This window comes from Micropterus salmoides, unplaced genomic scaffold (genome assembly GCF_014851395.1).
Source record: "Micropterus salmoides isolate LMB-PRFRI ecotype aquatic unplaced genomic scaffold, ASM1485139v1 Ms_hic_scaffold_21, whole genome shotgun sequence".
Classification (NCBI taxonomy): domain Eukaryota; kingdom Metazoa; phylum Chordata; class Actinopteri; order Centrarchiformes; family Centrarchidae; genus Micropterus; species Micropterus salmoides.
This window is the reverse complement of record NW_024041262.1, coordinates 13813300-13832492: the sequence shown is the minus strand read 5'-3', so window position 1 is coordinate 13832492 and position 19193 is coordinate 13813300. Positions and strand designations below refer to the sequence as shown.

Sequence of the window (19193 nt, the reverse complement as noted above, 5' to 3'; positions counted from 1 at the left end):
GAAGAGCTTTTGCCATGTTAGACAAACACACCCCTCCTGTCAGGATCAACCTTTGAAGCTCTGTATTAGTAGAGGCCCATTACAGCAGGATGAGGTGTTGTGAGCCTCTACAATTGCAATTAAAACTTAATTCTGCCAGCAGTTGCAGGCAGGGTGCTTAGAACCACCTTAAGATTACTTTTTAATGAGAAACACATTGGCCACTCAGTATGTGGTTGATTGTTGTATGAGGTTGGCTTAAAACGTGTGACACGCCCTGGAGCAAAGCAAGGGAACATTTGGAAGTTACTCAGAAATCTTGTGCAGTAATATTGTCAATTGCCCCTGCATTGAAGATACTTCCGTGCTTTGTTTTGCGCCTTCTGAAAAGTCTCCCGAGCGGCACCAGCTGAAGAACCTTTCTAACTGCCAGTCTGTTTTTGCCTGGAACCCAAGCACTGGTACCTGGTTTTCTCAGTGGAGCGAAGTTTCCACTCTCCAATCTCCACTCTTCCCTCCAGGAAGAATGTGTGTCCGGAGCCGGCTGTGTCTTTAACTACCGCCTTTCTTTTTGCACAGCAAAGAAATGTTGACATCTTCAAGTCTCTCAGATGCTTGCGGCTACTTTAATGTGGATTCCTGAAGGTTTTCAGTGGCAAACTCTTGTCGTAATACAAAGTGTTGGTGCTGAACAGATCATTTGTGTACTGTCCAACTTTGCAGAGGTGTGCAATTTAAACCTTATAACTTTCAAAATGCAGACAGCTTCAGGTGTACATCTCCATGGTGTTAAATAAGATTTTCATGGGAAGATAAGACAAGATTAAAGTCTCGTGGGGCAATTCCAGAAACTGAAACAATGTTAATTACTGTGACACATTTGTTAAAAAATTTGTGTTTGCGTTTGGTTGCTAACTCTGTATGTTCTTTTAGTGTTGTGACACCCGTCATTACTCATAGAGGGCTGTGGGTTCTGTGGTAAAACTAAAAGGCAGACTATTAGGTCATACGTCCTTAAATGTTAATAATCAAAGCTTGTGTGCACATTGCTTGGACCTTGGCCAATTATGGACCTGGATAAAGCTATTCAAGCTTTATTTTGGCTATTACTGACTTGGAGAAAAAGCCCCAGAAATTTAAAACAGTCAAGATCCCCTTCTTTTCCCATGCAAACCCTTAGTTTGTGAGTAGGGTGGCAAGAGCCTCTGAGGCGGCTTTCTGTCTGGCCCTTGTCTTGGAGTGAATCAGTGAGTTGACAATCAGTATGTGCTCCTTACAGATCTGTGCGACAGGTATTCTTTTCCCATAACAAGCCTGCTTCCCATTGATTTACCCATGCAGGTGACAACATCACTGGGCTGTGAGTAACAATGGCATAATGAAATTTTGGATTTTCTTCTTCTTCTGCTTTAGTTGACTCACCTTTGTCCAAATGTTTGAGACTGTAAGGACGCCATTGATGCTGTTAAACTACAACGAGTCATTTGTAGTAGTTGTAAGTTGTAGTTGCCAGGGGGTTCATTGAAAAGTATACAGTAGATCAATATGAAAATAATGCTGTAACACCTTAACACTACGTGTTGCAAACGGTGCAAAAGTAATGCATGCATGGTTGAAGTATTTCACAAAAGGTATTAGATAAATGGTTGGGATAGTTATCTAAAAGTTACAGATAAATAGTTTAAATTACTAAATGTGTTGGTTAAGTAGTTGAAATACTGTAGTTAGCTAAAAAGTTGAAAAACAGCTGAAATAGTTGGATGGGTAAATGGTTGAAATTTCACTCCAAGTGGTAATAGTACAACTGCAAACTTAACCAAACAGAAGTGGGGTGTAGTGATAGATAAAAAGGGCAAAAAGATTCTCTTCACACATTTTGAATTGTCTTTGAAGTGTCTTGGCTGTCTCAACTTCTGCTTTTGTGGTATATTGCATTTGTTAGTAGGTCTAGAACAGCGATTATGTAATCAAAAGTAACAGCCTATAATCACTAGAGAAGTAAATATTTAAAAACGGGACCATCTTGGCTTACTTTAAAGAGGAAGGTCTAGCTGTTGTTGAACCCATTTAAAGTGTTCTCACTGCCCTTACCCATCCTGTCTCTTAAAGTTTTGGGCCTTTGCCAGGCTTATGAGTAACATTTCCTGATAAATTGAGCATTTACGAAGGAGGAAAAAGGGCACGGTCAGGAAGTGACACAGTTGGCCTTTGTTGAGACAGATCTTCCTCTCGTAGCCAGGAACAGCTCCCGATGGGCAACAAAAGGTCAGAGAACACTCTAGTCATTGGAAACAGAGGACTCAGTTTGTTTACATGCCCTAGAGGAGCAGAAATAATATTGCCCATCTGAATTAACAGGTAGGACTGGTATAACTGCATACTGAGCAAGACAGATGTGCTGCCGTCAGTGAAACAAAAGCCATGTGTGTTTTTTGATGTTTTTCTTACACGCTGTCCATCAACAAACCGTCAATCGTGATAGCTGCCTTTTGGACAGTCGGACAGACAGGCTCACTTTAATCTAATACAGATAACTTATCATTATATAGTGAATCACAATAGATCTTATTCAGAGCCTGCTTGGTCCTTCACATTTCTGCTTACTCCCGCAGAAATAACCATAAATAGTTAAACACACCTTTGGGAGTTTTGGCAGTATAAAACTCCTACCAAAACACGTATCTGAGGGTGAGTTCACATTTGCTGATAGGGCTGATGATTTTTAAAGTATGACTCAACTGGGTTTTCAGTCCCCCTTGTTGCTTAAAATAACACAAGCAGCTTCCAAACAAAGCAGCCTCGATGTTCTGGGCCTCCATGGACAAGCTTTAGCGTACCGTTTAGCACTCCTTTTATAGGTAGTGACCTAGGTGAATTATGTAAGTGGGTGCCTATTCCTGAAATCAACATCCAAACGCAGGATTGTTTTTGCCTTCATAAGGTAATTTGCAGGCTCTGGAGTGACATTCAGTTTTAACCCCGAAACACGTCAAGCTAAAGATACCTGCGTTAGTTTGTCATGAGGATGACACGTCATGGAGCATCACTGCTGCCTCAAATTTACATATGTTTTGACATTTTTACAATAAATAAAGTTATTATATTTCATGACTTCACTATCAAAACAAACCTTATCTTGAAATGCTAAACGTTTTAACCCTAGAGCAGAAATGTAATACAACTCCAGTAACATCTTTTTCTTATTTAGCTGTGGAGACCTTGAAGGCTTGAGGCTGGGTAGTAGTGGATTTACCGCTACCAAGTGATTATGCCTGAGTAATAAACCATTTGGTTTTCATATTAGGCAGTAAATTCCATTTAAAAAGCTTTAGGCTCATCTGATCCTGGTTACATTCGTAGAATGTGTTCTAGTTTCTGTTCTGGCTATGTTAAATTGGCTATGGGTATTTGTTGCTGGACTAACTGGAATGGAAGCCATTGGTGCCGATCTGTTAATTTAACAAACAGATGATGATTTTTTTTTTCTGCTCAGCGGAGAGCATACATTTCCCAGAGTGAAGGTGTCTTGGAAATCTCTGGGAGCAGACAACATGTAATCGTCCAGCAGAGTTACAGTTTACGGTCAGACTAAATTTGAATGTACACAAGGGAGGCACTGTTTAGCCAAGCACTGTTATGTTAGGTGGAGGAAAGATCAGAGAGGTCAAGGTGAAGACTGACACACACACAGACACATATCCCCACCATATACATTGATTTCCTGTGTAATATTTGAAGGGCATATTCTTTCAAGAGTCCTGATTTGGACTCGGTTTTATAGCTCAGCAGGTGGCCAGGGGTCAGAGGGGGGGGCACTTGAGATTTGTTCAAGCTTCTCCTCATTACAGAAAAGCCTCTTGGAGTCATTCCACCTTATGACCAGACCTGCCTCTCTTTTCCCTCTTGCCTTGACCCATCCTTCTCTTTCCCTCTTTCTTCTCAACACTCTCATTACTAACATTGTCCAGACCCAACACTTCTCATTTATATTTTCCTATACCCCTGTTCCTGGCCATAATGTGAGAGCCAATATGCTGAATTAACTCATGCCCCGTAATATGAGGGACACCAGGGGGCTACTTTAAACCCCAGCCCCTCTCTAATAAATATAGCTCATTTTATTCACCTCTTTCTCGTCTGCTTGGCTGTCCTCGGTCAGACTCCCGAAAGCATCGTAAGCGTGCTTGTGCTTTAAAAAATGTCTGTGGAAAAGCCCCTTGCGCTTGGTGTGGAGCGATCAGAAGCTGCGCACACATAATTTTTCTTGCTGTTGTCAGCTGGCGATGCATTTAAAGTGAGTGCGGTTTTCAAACCTCTGCATCCGAGCCATGTGTGGTTTTCTCCACTGTGAATTCCTAATGGAACAAAATGAGCTCAACCCAGCCTCCTAATTTTTTACCCCCTAAAAGTCCAAATGTATTAAGTTCAGTACTTTTTTATTGTGCTAGATGTGGAAAGGAGATGGTAAACAGATTATGCTTTTCAGGCACATAGGAGGCTGAAGCCTGTCTCAACATGCACTGCTTGAGAGGTTGTATACTGTGCATAGATTGCAAGATTATAACAAGGCTATGTTATGTGTTATTTGATGTATGATTCTCACTTTCTCTCCCTTTCTCCTCCCTCTTACCAACTGGCTCCAAGTGAGTCGATAGAATAGAGGATATATGAGAGTCTCACTGCGGTGGTCGGCTGTCTTTGTGCAGAGCTGGCTGACATCATTCTCACGGGTGGGTAGGGAGGGGGGTGTTAGCTGGGCCAGGGCAGGGCTTGGCTCTGAGCTCTACAGCTGAGTATGAAGTACATCCAGAGTGCCTGTCATCTGAAATTGTACTCTACAATCATGATGCACTAATACTGTCTTCCTTTCTTGTTTGCAGCGCTGGGATGATTTTGATGGAGTGAGACATTGCTGTCAAGGGAGATCTACAAGAAAAGCTGATCTACATTTCCAGGTTAGGACAACTGAAGTACCAACTTGGAATCTCCTCACCTGCACTCGAACCCTGAACTGAATTGAACTGCAAAATGGATGGAATAGACACCTTGCAGAGCTCAGCCCTAGAGACCAAGGCTGAGCGAATTGCTCGCTACAAGGCAGAAAGGAGGAGGGAGCTTGCGGAGCGCTATGGCAACACAGACGAATTCACTTCCAAATATGTCCGTAGGGAAAGGAAGATTGGCGACACATCCGAAACAGTGTCTTCAGAAGCAAAGGAGAAGGAAAAATGTGAGGATAATGGATCAGAGAAAACATATACCAGGAGGGGCCTCAGGAATAAATCCATGGAGCACACTGATGATGAGCCCGCCCAGGAAAAAGAGAGTACCACTCAAGTCAAAACAGACATAGTTTTATCATCTAAATCAGAAGCTGTCTCCTCCACAAAGACACCCTCTCATTCCAGGTGAGTTTATTCACATTGTCACAAGTTAAAAACAAAGCACACTTGTATTGCCCGTTGTTTGTGCAAGGCCAGTCACAATGTTGTTCTCGATGTGACATAAACTTGGCCAGCGACATGAAACACAAAGTTACTCAGGCATGGAGACTAGAAGAAGGCTAGTGCACGTGGAGGCCAGGCTAACATCTCAGATATAGATTGCAGTAAAACCATAATTTATTATTTAGATTTTCTTGTGTGTATCTCAGTTTTGACTCGAGTAACAGTTAAGACAGAGTGCTGAATAGCCATTCAGTCTGTACACACAAGGAAATCTGCAAAAAGTTGGAGCATAATGTTCCGATAACCACTAATTACAATTGAATTAAGTACAGTGGCTTTTATGAGGCACCTTGATTTAAAAGAACATTTGCAGTTTTAGCTAGTAAAAAAGGCTTTTAGATCACTGTAAAAGGGCTTGCTGGCTCCTAATGAGAGAAGAGGAGGCAACAAGTCGGCACATTTAGAGAACACTTAGTGCTGTCTTCCGTTTGAAGTAAACAAGGCATCAAACATTTCCAAACTTGGCCATGTATGCTAAGCAGAGGACTGTCTCATTTATTTTGCCATGGTATGTTTTGCTGTGATGACATGCAAGCTGCTTGCTTTGGTTCACTTTACAGTGATAAGGGGGGTGCTCACATCTTTAACACAATAAGAATGTTGTAATTTATGTAATTTGACAATAATAAACAGGAATTGTAAAATCGACCTGAAAAACTGTTGGAGTTTTGTCATCGGTTTCCAGGAATGTTTTTCCGTGAATTGTACATAGATGGAATAAAACATGACCAGACATGGGGCTGGGGTTGTTTGAGCTGTAATCAAGCTGGGAGATTGTGCTCTGTGCACACAGCCGGACTAGTTTCTTCTTGAAAAAAAGCCTGAGGGAATGACAACAGAGAGAGAGAAGAACTCAGATGGACAGAGTGTGATAATATCAGAAATTGGGACTTGCGGGGAGGTAGGGTTTTCATGCCGTACGCTTAATGAAGCAAGAAATCTACAGAGCTGTGATTGATGGCTTGTTAGATATTACGGACCAATTACAGAGAGCATGAATGTGTGTCACGTCAGCTACTTATCGTGTCCGTTTTGTTATGACGATTGCTGCATCGGACAGTCCAGCTGTGCAGTCTTGTGTGAAGGCACACTTGTGCAACATAGTTAGACAGTGGAGGTTATATAGAAGCTATTGGTATTAGCCAGTAACTTGTCAGAGCTGATGCCCAAATATTAGCAGTTTATTTGTGTATCTCGCTTTCACCCTGAGATCTAGGGGGTAATTGGAGCGGTCTGGGAACCATTTATTTATTCAATAGCCCAACGTGAGAATGTGGAGTGTTTTTTGTCACCCATGCTTTGAAAGCATCCTTACAGATCATTTTGAATTGTGTTTTTATACAATATATCCCAGATTCCTGCATGCGTTTTATGATTTATGAGCTTCACACATATTAACTGAACCTTCGCAGGCAACATGTTTGTGTGTATCTGTTCCAAGAATAGCACAATAACGGAAACTGGAACTCAGCTATTATAGTGATAATGAAAACTGCCTGTCAAAGTGCTTATCTGCCACAGACAAGAGTCCTTCTGAAGTTACAGTTGAAGGATGGCATTCCAAAACACAGTGAGACACAGTAATGTAAGAAAATATAGGTTACAGGTACTGTCAGCTGTACTGTAATCTCATCTTTCTGGTTGCCTGAATATGATTTTAAAGAGAACATTGAACATCAGGTTCCTTGGTTTGGTAGTTAACTGAACCGTAGAAGAAATGTAAGTCAAGTGTTTACAAAAATGTGATTATCTAAAAGCACTGTACGTGCATCACTGATTAGTTTGTATGCCGTGTACAACACTTTGATCTACAAAATGAAGATTTTATGAGTTGGGAAGATTATATATAAATCACTGTACACAGTACTCTTATGAAACTTAAAACAAAACAACAAAAATGCAGTTGATTAATAGATATTTTTCAGATTTATAGTGTGAATGGTATATTGTAGTATTTTGGGTTTGATGTTATGTGTTATTAAGTATGTTTTGTAAACACCAGTAATTGTGCTACTGGCATGTTGGGGTTAGCCAAACACCTCGGATTATAACCAGGACTGAATGGGATTTGGGATAATTGTTGAGTTCCAGTATCTGCCATATTTCCAACAGTTAGGCGCACAAATTAGAGACATTAAAATGAAGTCTTAACAATGTCACAGTCATGATTATATCCCTTCTGTACTCTTACTTCATCCTCTCTGTCCCTGTCTCACTCTCCCACTTAAAGCTTTGTGTTTTTGACATAATTTTATAGAGCAGCAAGACTGAGGAAATGTACTCTTAAGTGTTTGATTAATGACTCGCCTGCCTTGATTTGAATGTGTGTTAAACTTTTCTCTTTTTAACTTCCCCCATTACTCTCTCTGTTGCTCTTCTCGTCCTCTCTCTTTGTTCTGCATTCCACTCTTCTTCTCTGATTAGTTTTTATGGCAGCGTACGCCAGACGCGTGCGGGGCCCCTCCCTTTCAGCTGGCAGTCAGAGTGTGGGTGGGGTTGATGAAGTGCCACTGAGCCTTGTGGTTGCAGAATGAGGGTGTTTGAGCGTTTGAGAACTAGGTGGAATCAGTCACCAAGCTCACCATGGTCTGCAACCAGACTGTCTATTAGCCGAGTGCCGCATACTGTAGTACTTTTACCCATGTGACTGTAGTTAAATGAATTATATGACACTGTGTGATCATGTTCATGTGTATATAATCCACAGCTACAGATTGCTGTGTATTAAATTACTTGAATTATTGTTATCCAATCAATTTCTTATCTTCCATCTCCACTACACCATGTTCACGCCGTAAATACGTTGTCCTGGCATTTTTAGATTCTCTACTATTATCACAAAGCTGTACTGAGGCGTGCCAGGCCAAAACTGACAAAACTGTCCGTGGTAACCAAACCCAAGCCCAAAATTACTCATAATAATATACTGCTGTAAAAATTACTTTTCAACGTTTGGGGAGTCAAACATGTCACTAGTCTAAGGAAAAGTCAGAGATCCGAGTCGGGTCCTATATTTATTTATATTTTATGTTTTATCCTACAAAATACAGCTGCACAGTCTAAAGAGGCCGGGTCCCCCAACACCTTTCCGATGTCTGAATTTGATGGGGAGGGAGGGCTGTGTCTAACAATTTCTATTACTTTCGCACATCGTCATGTGGTTAATTGAAACTTCTTGCCGCTGTTTTATTTTTGCGCACTCCACAGCTGACTTGTTGCCATTGCTGTGCGTTTGCAGTTTTTAATGGAGCACAGTGCTGTGTTTCATGGAACAGATTCAGTGGATGACTTTATTAAGCCGTTACCGATCCCTTTAAAAAATGGCTACATTGTAGCCCGCAGATCGGCTCGGGGCTATCTCCACTTCTTCAGTAACCTCTGACCCCTCCCAGATGTCCACCACGATTCTCTATTATGTTTTAAGCAGTCCTCTCTCCTGCTCCTGTTACATCATCGCCGCTTTTCCACAGGCAGCTGCTGTCCCCATCCATATTTAAGCCCCATTAGTTAGAGATGAATGGGCATCTTCTGAGGCTACACAGGCATTGCTGTTATATCATTGCTAACATGAGGCTGGAGGAGCCTCATGAGTAAACGTTGTAGGATGCACATCATGTGAGGCGCAGTAAGTGGCTTTCTGCAACCCTTCTATTAGTCTGTTTTATATTTCCTTATGTGGCTTGAGTGTACATTTTTGGATTATAGTTGTATAAGTAAGCCTGAATATTCTCATTTTTCTGTCTAGTTTGCAAGCCTCAATTGTAACAGCCTCGTCATTTCTGTCATCACTTCAGTGTGTAAGTGAGTGACCTCATTTGTCTCTCTTTCTCTCCTAGGCTGCTGGAAACTGATGACAGAGATGAGCTAAAGGGTAAGACGAAGTCTCCATTTTCACTGCACTCAGATCCTCTATTGTTCCACAGACTGCTTTATCCCTGAACTCATTCAAGTTGTCTCTGTTACTCAGTGTTAAAGGAATACTGAGCTCATTGCTGATGTCAGATCACCTACCGGGTTTATAGACATTGGCTGTTTGAATACACTGCCACCGACGAGGAGTGAAAGAAAACAGATCTACTGATGTCTTTGGCTGTTTTTGTTCGCTTTATATAATTTAAAGTGAATGTTTTGCCTCAGGCGATGGTTTCCCTCTTCAAAAAAAAATTAATAAGGGAGATAATGTTGGCACGCGTCTGCCGAGTTTTTGTTGTCTGACGAGTTTTGTTGAAAGACTGTGACTTGGTGGGTGTGCGCATACACTGGAAGCTTGTTTCAGCCAGCTAGCATTATGAACTAATGTTAGAGTCCGCTGTTACAGAGAGAAGAAAATGGCCAAATTAACACATGGGCCGCTGGCTGCTTTTCCGACTCACATTCAGCCACCTGAGCCCACACAGTCTGTCTTTCTGTCTGTGAATTTGTCCATCTGTCTGCCCACCGCCTGTTTGTCTGTGTCAGTGGCGTCCTGCCACCACTTGATTTGGTGGTCTTCTGTTGTGCATGCTTAATTGCTGGTCAGTGGTGTGTGTGTGTGTGTGTGTGTGTGTGTGTGTCTGTGTGTGTCTGTGTGTGTGCACATAAGGGGAAGAAAGATAGTGACAGGGAGATGATAAGAGGATCCCAAGCACAAAACAACAGTATTTTAGGATGTATTCAAGCAGTGTTGTGTAACCCGCCTTACTTTCTCAGCAATGTAAACAGAACATTTCTTTACCATCAAAATCAGGAAGTCTGGCAGATAAAACCTAAACAACAAACATTTACATTTAAAATATATTTTTCAGGCAGGCAGGGAGGCACCAGAGCGATACCTGGAGTGAAGCACAGGGTATAAGCTAAAATGGAAGCCATTATGTTTTCTGTCTTCTTTTCCATTCAATCATTGCATTTCACCTAGACCTTCTACATGTAAATGTGCACAGCAAGCATAAATAGTTATGTCCGAGCTGTGCTTACTGATCTGCTGCCTTGGGTAGAACTTTTTTCATTGCCGTTGTACAGGTTCTACCTTCCTTTCAGTGAAATGGGTCTGGTCTGATCTGATCTAATCTACGGCGAGAAATTGAAAAAAACATTACATACATTTTGACATTAGTATAATAATAATAGTGTCCTGTTTGTTTAACAGACCAGAAAGGCCATTGAATTATCACAAAGACTATTGTCTAGACCTACTCTATATGAAAATAGCAGGGAGATAACTTCTATTATGAATTGGCGCCAAATGAATAAAATAATTGAATTAAAGATTTGCTTTGCTTTGACTGATTATCTGTCAGACATCACCAGTGTCAATCTTTGGTTGGACAAGACAAAAGTAAAAATTGTACTAGACAGAACCCAAAGACACAGAAAGAGGAACAAAGGACAGTCAGTGTTCATCTTTCATTGAGAGATGTGTGTGTGAAAGCACATGGCTGATGGGAGCTTCCTGTCCAAGCTGGCAGAGGATTCAGTGCTCTGAGCCTGGACACCTCCCGTGGTCCCATTAAGGGTTTCCCCGACCCTTCAGCTACGCCCCAAGTCAGCAAGAGATACAAACATTCATCTGAATACTGAACATGTGGCATAAGCCTTCTGTTAGATACTTGTTTCCACTGCTGAGTGCGATCAGAGATGCACGGGTAGGCTAGAAATGCACTGGAAAGGCATCCAAAAATGTTAAGTATCCATTTCTCAGGGGTGGTATGTCAATCATGTAATCATTATAACAGGTGACAAGATGCATTACAACGAAGTACGAAGTGTGTACTTAAAGTCAATACATTTTCCTTGTGTTTTGGGGAAGTTAATTCTGCTGTAAACATATTACATGCATAACACCATATTATGTAGATTTAATGAACTCTATTGGCCATTATAAGGTCAAAGGCCCATCCAATAAGCTCTCAGCACATGGATGAAAACACTTAGTCACTAAACTTAAGTGGAGCTTTATCCATCTCTTGAGTTTTTCTTTTTTCTCTCTGTCTCTCTCTTGGACGTTGGATGGATGATGATGAAAAAAAAAATTGGACTGGAGTCAAAACTAGAAGAGTGTAGTCTGAGAGGAGTCACCAGTCTGAAATGTGTAATGTTTCATCATCTGACCTAAATCATGCAAGGTTCTGGACAGCAGGGGAGCATGGAAACACAAATCAAAACTTTGGAGAAGGAGAGTTTGTCGGAGACATTATTTGGATTTGTTTGTTCCTTTGTTTTCTTAGGAGGGGGAACATTGTCAAGGCAATAAAAACTGATTTGGAGTGGGAGAATGAATTTGAGTGTGCTGACTTAAGAAATGTGTTTTGTTTTGGAATTCCATTAAATTTAATGGTTTCCTTTTGTTCGCATTAGAAAATTATATTCTCTGGGCTGTTTTTGATTAGACAGCTCACATGAGCAATTATTCTCTTTCTCTTGTGCGCAAATGCACACATACAGTAATGGTATTCCTTTCTTTAAAAAGTCCATTATCTCACCATTAACTCTCAAAATATATAGGGTGGTCCTACCTTCTGAATCCTCTGGAGCCTATTGACTTTTCCAAATCATTCTGAGTCTAGGGAATCATCTCTACGTGGAGGGGTGAATGTGTTTGTACATTTACCTGTTCAATCTGCTTGTGCGTAGTTCTGACTTTGTGTGCTAGTGTACGGTTGATGTCTGACCTCACCATCTTTCCAGCTGTCAGCAGTGCATTGTGTTGTGGATACCAAACACACGTTGCCCGTCTTAAAGATGACACCCTGACTGATCATATGAAACTATACACTGGCAGGAAGCAATTGCACCGTTTGTGCAAATTGTCTTCTCACTGTTGTATTTATGGTCAACCTTATGTGTATGTGTGTTCTTTTCAGCTGATGAGAAGCCTGGGGACTCAGCTGAGAGGACTTCCAAGATGTCTCTTTTTAAGGTATAATATCCAAGAGGTATCCAAATGTTTTGTGTGTGTGTGTGTGTGTGTTTGCGCGCATGTGTGTGTGTGTGCTTATACGTAATGATAAGTGTCATGGATTACAATTTAATAACAAAAACTACCACTCATTAGGGGTGGGAATCACCAGAGGCCCCACTATACGATATTATCACGATATTTATGTTGAGATTCCATTTTATTGCGATTTTAAATATTTTGAGATATATTGCAATTTATTACCTTTTCCAACTTCCAATTAGGTCCCTAAAGTCAAACTTTGTCAGCATCTGTTTATCTAAAAAGATACATTTCTCTGTTTGTTCATATCACTTTTTCAGTCCTCTGTATAGTCCTGTTAAGTTTTCTAGTGGACTAAAAGAGAAATAGATTTTATTGTTCTAGTACCAAAAAGTTAAAACTCCTATCTGCAATTTATATAATAGAATATCGATACTTGGTGTCCGTGTATCGATACAGTATTGCCATGGCAAATATCACGATACTATGCTGTATCGATTCCCCCCCCCCCCCCCCCCCCCCCCCCCCACCCTACCACTCATGGGAGGTGCGCAGTTGTTTTAGACATGAAACATTGTCTGGTTTGTACAACCAGTTTGTCATCGTACTTATTTTGTTATAAATAAAGTTGTTTTTTAAAAAACAATGTCCCTCCAAATTGTAGAACTGCCTTCTTGTACAACCACAACTTTAATTTTTTATTTCTTCATGTGTTAAATACAAAAGGTGCTTTTGAAAGCTTTGGATTTGAGTGTCGAAGGTAAAGTAACAAGATTATTAATACAATTATTTTACTGTTAAGTAATTAGTAAAGTAATTACTAGTAGTAATGTCATTACTTTACATTACAATGAGTAATAAATTGCAGTTTTCAAATAAACTGCCCAACTGGTTCCATGTTCATATGGGAGGCCCAGTTTTCCTGCACTTTACGGCATTTTACCTGATTGACAGGTGTCTCTGTAAGCAGACATGGAGGATGCCACCTCAGATTTAAATTTCATAGCTCCAAATGACAGCGCACATTAAACCAGATCCTTCCTTCAAAACTTACATTCATAAACTTGCTGTATCTATGTTTTCCTTCAGCTGGTTGCTCGATGGTTAATTCCTTTCATTTCCCTCGGTGATTTACTCCCAGCTCTTTCCAGCGCAGATGGTGTACGCTTCAACCCCCCTTGAAAGTTTGCTCCATTAATAACAAATTGAGCTGTTCCATACAGCACTGAGTTGTCCTGCACCTGGACGCACACTTGGCCAAAGTCATGACTTCACACACAGTCCATGGCGGTCTTAGCAGCGGTGGAAAGACAAGTCTGGAGACCTAAAAGATCCTTTCCGGAATAAAAATTTGACAATGCCCCCAGTCCTGTGGGAGACATACACATGTGCGCTTAAAAACACAGAGATTACTGCGCTTTCCCAGGCTCCTTAAGTTTCAGAAGTGGTTAGGTTTTATAATATTGGATGTAAATAGCTGTTCTAGCTTGGTCTTTACAGACCAGGAGCCGTGCCAAGGTTGGCCAAGTGAACCCAGATGGCAGCAAGTTGCGCCAACCAAAAACCTGCTGGGAAAACAAGCAAGGCTATCACATTCACAATCACACTACTTATTTTCTCTCTTTTTTTTCTGCTCTCTCCGTCCTTTGTTCTGACATAGCTCTCTGTTATTTTAAGATGTCTTAACGTCACTGCTAATGAGTTTTGAAGTCATTAGCAGTGACGGATACCCCTTCTCTGTTTTCCCTTATCACTCCCTTCTCCTCCACAGTCCCTGTTAAAAGCCAGTGAGTCAGTGTCTCCAGCAGGAGACGCAGAGTAGGAGTGAGGTTACAGTATGCTTTCCAGCACGGATGGAGGCAATAAAATGTGTACATGGAGTCTTCTGGAGAATGATACAGCTCATTTATATTTTGAATTTCCTAAATATATGAAAAACTTTTCAGAAGGCAATGCATTCATGACGGGGGGAAAACAAGTTCCTTCTTTATAATCAGTGAGCTTCAGTTGGTCTTTAAGAGGCCTCTAATTCTGTAAGCTTTGTTGTGTCATTTCGTGAAAAAAAGAGCATTTGAGTTCTGTTGCTTGGCTCACAGCTGGAGATCCAGTTATCTTCACCAGGGCCTTGGTAAAGTGTTTACTGACAAAAGGTCTCACACGGCTGCATGGTTCACACTATACGCATGTTTTTAAAAGTGTGATAAACTTTAGACTATGAAAGATGGACAGAGAGAAAACGTGAGCCTCTCTTTTGGGTCCGGATGAACTTGAATTTGTGACAGCAGCAGGTGTTGTTTCACTGTTTCTATTCATCTTTTGTTTAATAATAAGCTCATTGTTTTAGCTGTAAACAGCTAATATTGTGGTGTTGTAAGGTAACAACCCCGCATTGTCAACAGCATGTCTACCCCTCAGGTCTTACAATGGACAACGCAACTTACACAAGTGTGATGTGGTCACTTGATGTGATCACTAGATATTTTTTCATTCATTGTGGATTTTTCAAAAAGGGAGGAGTAAATTTCAAGATTTCTTTAGCCAGTAATTGAGGCTATCAGACACAAATTGTTATTCAGATATTTTTATGTGTCTTATAATGTGTCTGGAGGGGATCTTTAACCTTTAAAAAATATAAAAACAAACCATAATGACTTACTTAAGTGAACTTTACTTTAATGTGGAGAATGCAGTAGCGGCAGTATTCATCTTTCTCTATTTTTTAACTGTATGTACTCAGCAACTCCACTGGAGCATTTGCAAGGGTTAACAGCGTTGCTCAAGTGCAGGGGTGGAGCACGGTTCATTCATTCACTTCCCTTATCAAGACTTTTTTATAGCTGGCGTGGGACTAAAGCAGTATTTGTTCCGAATGTAATCCTAACCTTTAGGCTTGCCTTTTCTCCACCTGTAGGACCACGACATGACGGAGGATGGAAGTGGCCGACGTGCCAACAACAGGGTAAAGGGTCAGCTAATGAGCAGCGACGAAGAGGAAACCTCTGCCAGGTAGGCAGGTTCAAACTGATATATTGTTAAGTGTTGGCAGCATGGTCGCACCATTTTATCAGACTAAGTGCATTAAAGCTTTAAATGGAGTCTTCTTTTTCAACATTGGAGTAATAGATGTTGTGGCCTGCCGTACATTACAAATGCTGTAACTCAAGCAGATAGAACAACGAGATTCACCCTGAAACCAACTGACACAGTCACACACAGGCCGAGCAGACCGAGCAGAGCACAGAGGTGATTACAGACCAATCCAAAGGCTGTCTAATGATGTAAACAGCTGCAGAGATAAACCAGATAAACCTGCAGAGCTTCCACACACTCACTTTCTCTCCCACGTGCACACGCATAAACACCCAAACCCGCCGGGTTATATTGTTACCATGGTGAAGCAGATTGAAGTTTGTAGCTGCAGCAGCGAGGGCCAGACTACACTGTAACCACTGGAGTAATATCAATACGAAATGCCCCCCATGCGCACTGTATGTATGTTGCTTTGTGTTTGTGTGTAAATATGTTAAAGACATGAGTAAGAGTTTGAACTGACAAGTTTCCTCCCAAGTCTGAAGAGATATCAATGTATTATGAACCTTGTTACGTACCTTTTTTTTTAAAGCAAAGTTGCATTGCAATGCATGCAACAAACCAAACACTTCCATATAAATAAATGTCCATTTTGAAGAACTTTCTACAATTCCCATAAAAAAAGATGTTACTAAGGAGCTGCTAAAAGCAAATGTGTCTGAGCGTCACTGGCAGCCAAAGGTTAAAAGCACACCCATTTGATGAGCTGATCATGAGCTTGTGGAACTACTAGGCTTGGCAGGATTCGCCGTTGTCAGTGTTTATTGTTCATTATGCTGGCTCAGTGCCTAGATTGATTATAAAGCACCAAATGTCTGTTTATTGAATTAGTGTTGTAAAAATCAAGGGAAATCAAAATCTCCAAATCTTCTGCAGTTGTGTAGGACACAAAAGCTTTAACCAGGCCGATTTAGTAACATTCAGTTCAGTATCTTCTACTGTATTCTTAGTACATTTAGCATAACCTAATAAATACAAATGGTAACTGAATATATCCCCAACCATCGATAACAGAAGGAAGATTTTGTCGTAGCACAGCAGACTAATGATTGTTACATTTCTTAGTTTGTGGTCAGCTATTTCCTGCAATTCCATTATATGATGAATGTATTGTTTTTACATCAAATGTATTTAAAATTTAGATTTTTTTCCACTGTCTTTGTCCCCCTTTCCCCCCCGATATTTCAGCCTTCCCAAAACCGAAATGAGCAAAGTAATGGATGAGAAAGAGGCCACAGAAGAACCTTCACTGCAGGAGCAGTGTGAATATGCTGCCACTGTGGAAGAAAAGAAGGTCAGTATTTTTTTTTTTCCATCGTAAACATGTCACATGCTTTTCATAACTCAATAGGTTCAAATGTAAAAGTTGTCTCTGAATTGTGTTTGGAAAGATCATATTTTTGAGCACAATTGTTGCAATTCTGAAAAATGTAACCGCTGCATGCGAGCCAATTTCAAAACTCTTACTCACCTTAACTTTGGCTCTGTTTCCCCTCTGGGTCTGGTTTAGTTTAGGTTTTTACTTTTTGAAGTTTTGTAGATTGTAATTCATGTCAGTGATGTACAGTTGCGGCGCAGACACACACACACATCCTTTAAACTTGCTTAGATAAAATGCGATTGCATCACCCAGGTCTTAAACTGATCCTGACATGTAATGAAACTATGTACATGTACTGAATGCTGCACACAGATGCCCAGGCATGTTACACACACTGGTGTTTTCCATTTAAGAAGACCGCCTGGTTAGCATTGTACTTTCAGCCCCAGCTGGCCTCACAATCTGCCACTTCCTTTGTCTCCTCCTAAATCAGAACTCCCTTATAACCTTTGACCTGTCAGTAGGATGTCTGCTGTTGTTTCAGCTGCTATCATCTAAGAAATAACATATTAAACATTCACAAAAGGTCGTGTTTAGATGTGTCATTTTATGTGTGCTATATGTGTATTAATTGTGTTGTTTAAAACAAGTATTACTCTTTAAAATGCATTTCAAATGCATGGTGCATTCTTAAAACTGTTTATATTTCATGGTAGCTCAAACTACAAAAGCCTTTTGTTTTAGAATTACACTATTACTCCACACAGCATATGTTTTCTATTAACATGCATGTGGTGTGGGTTTTCTGAAAACACAACAAACGTGTGAAGTCCCACACAAGTCGTACAGATTCATTGACAAAGGATGAATCCCGCTCAGTCTTTGTTGACACACTGTTTGCTTCTTTCTGTTTTGCCCGTTAACTGTTGGATTTTCTCTTTTCCTAATCACCATAGTTTTGGCCCTCCTGTTTTGTCTCTTCTGTCTTTGTTAACCCCCTTTAACCTCCTTACCCTGCTCCTCTGACACCTACTAACCCAGAGTTCTACTGATAACCGCAGTAGGTCACTGAAAGCAGAAACAGTTGTAGTTTGAACATGTGTTTGTGTATGCATATTATACAGTCTTTGTAGCCTTGAGACGAGCAATAATAAAACGGTATTCACTGTTTATGTGGAAACTGCTGAGCAGCTGAAATTGGAAAATGTTGGTCTGATCTCATTACATGCTATAACCAAGGACCATAGAATAGTAGTCTTGCGACTTTAATAATTTTTTCCAGGTATTATAAATATTATCGCTGGTAGTAAAAAACAAAAAAACAAAACAAGCTTTATCTCTCTTTCTCCTTCTCTACATCAGCCTTCCAGTCTCTACTCTGAGAGAGATCTCCTCTCGAGCAAGAACAGAGACGCCTCTCCCCCTCCCTCTCCCTCTCCCTCTCCCTCACCCTCTCCCTCTCCCTCACCCTCACCCTCACCCTCTCCTCCCTGCCAGCTTTCCTCACTGCAGCGCCAAGACTCAGGGCCTCGGGGTATCAAGGGAATCCTAAAGAAAAGCCGCTCCACCAGCGTGGAGTCGGACCACAGCGAGGGCTCGACTCCAGAGTGTGCGCCGGCCCGACAAAGCAGCGTCATCCTCAGCCACCTCGAGAACGAGGAGGAGATGGAGGAGGAGGAGATAGAAGAAGAACATCAAGAAGAGGAAGAGGTCAGTGGGGAAAATGACCAAGAGGACGAGTCACCGACAGACGATATCACAGATGGGGGGAGCTTCAGTGTCAACAGACAACAGAGGGAGGGAAGCAGCACTAGCAGCAGAGGGAGCTTCGAGGAGATGCAGAGCCCCTCGCCTGACGATAGCTTGGAGCAGACGTCCATAGTGTCGGAGGATGTTGAGGAGCTGGAGAGCAGTCTGGATTCAAGCATTGGCTCCTCACTCAAACAGAGGTCATTGGATGGACACAAACGCAGCATGCATTATGATGACAGACTACGTATAAGGCCTGAATGTGCATATTTGTGTATATGCAAAGGAAAAAGGGAAATAAAAAAATATTAAATAAAACTTAAACTTAACTAAACTTAAGCTCAGACCTGACAACAGTGAAACTTTGTATACTTTTGTAATTAGTAAGAGCTGTTAGAAATATAGCAAAACAAACACTGATTATAGTACTAAAATCTGAGCCTGGTTCCACAAACTCTAAAAAATGTAAATAAATTCCATCTTTGCACTGTTTCAATATATTTAAATAGACTTTGATTCATTTTATTTTAATACATGTGACTTAATCCCCCAATAATGAAAAACAAAGCATCATTACAGGCAAAAGCAGTAACTTTGAATGACACGCATTTTTTGTAATATACAGTAG

The 19193-nt window shown here is 40.9% G+C and overlaps 1 protein-coding gene across 1 annotated transcript in view; it reads left to right on the top strand.

Annotated features, from left to right (window-relative positions):
- LOC119915483 (supervillin-like) overlaps positions 1–19193 on the top strand; it is a 43423-nt gene that overhangs the window by 7484 nt on the left and 16746 nt on the right. Inside the window, exons 2-7 of the mRNA XM_038735022.1 lie at positions 4860–5387; positions 9323–9357; positions 12329–12384; positions 15317–15411; positions 16684–16789; positions 18179–18765. Of these exons, the coding sequence (XP_038590950.1) occupies positions 5008–5387; positions 9323–9357; positions 12329–12384; positions 15317–15411; positions 16684–16789; positions 18179–18765 (1259 nt within the window). The 5' untranslated portion in view covers positions 4860–5007. The remainder of the gene's footprint in view (positions 1–4859; positions 5388–9322; positions 9358–12328; positions 12385–15316; positions 15412–16683; positions 16790–18178; positions 18766–19193) is intronic.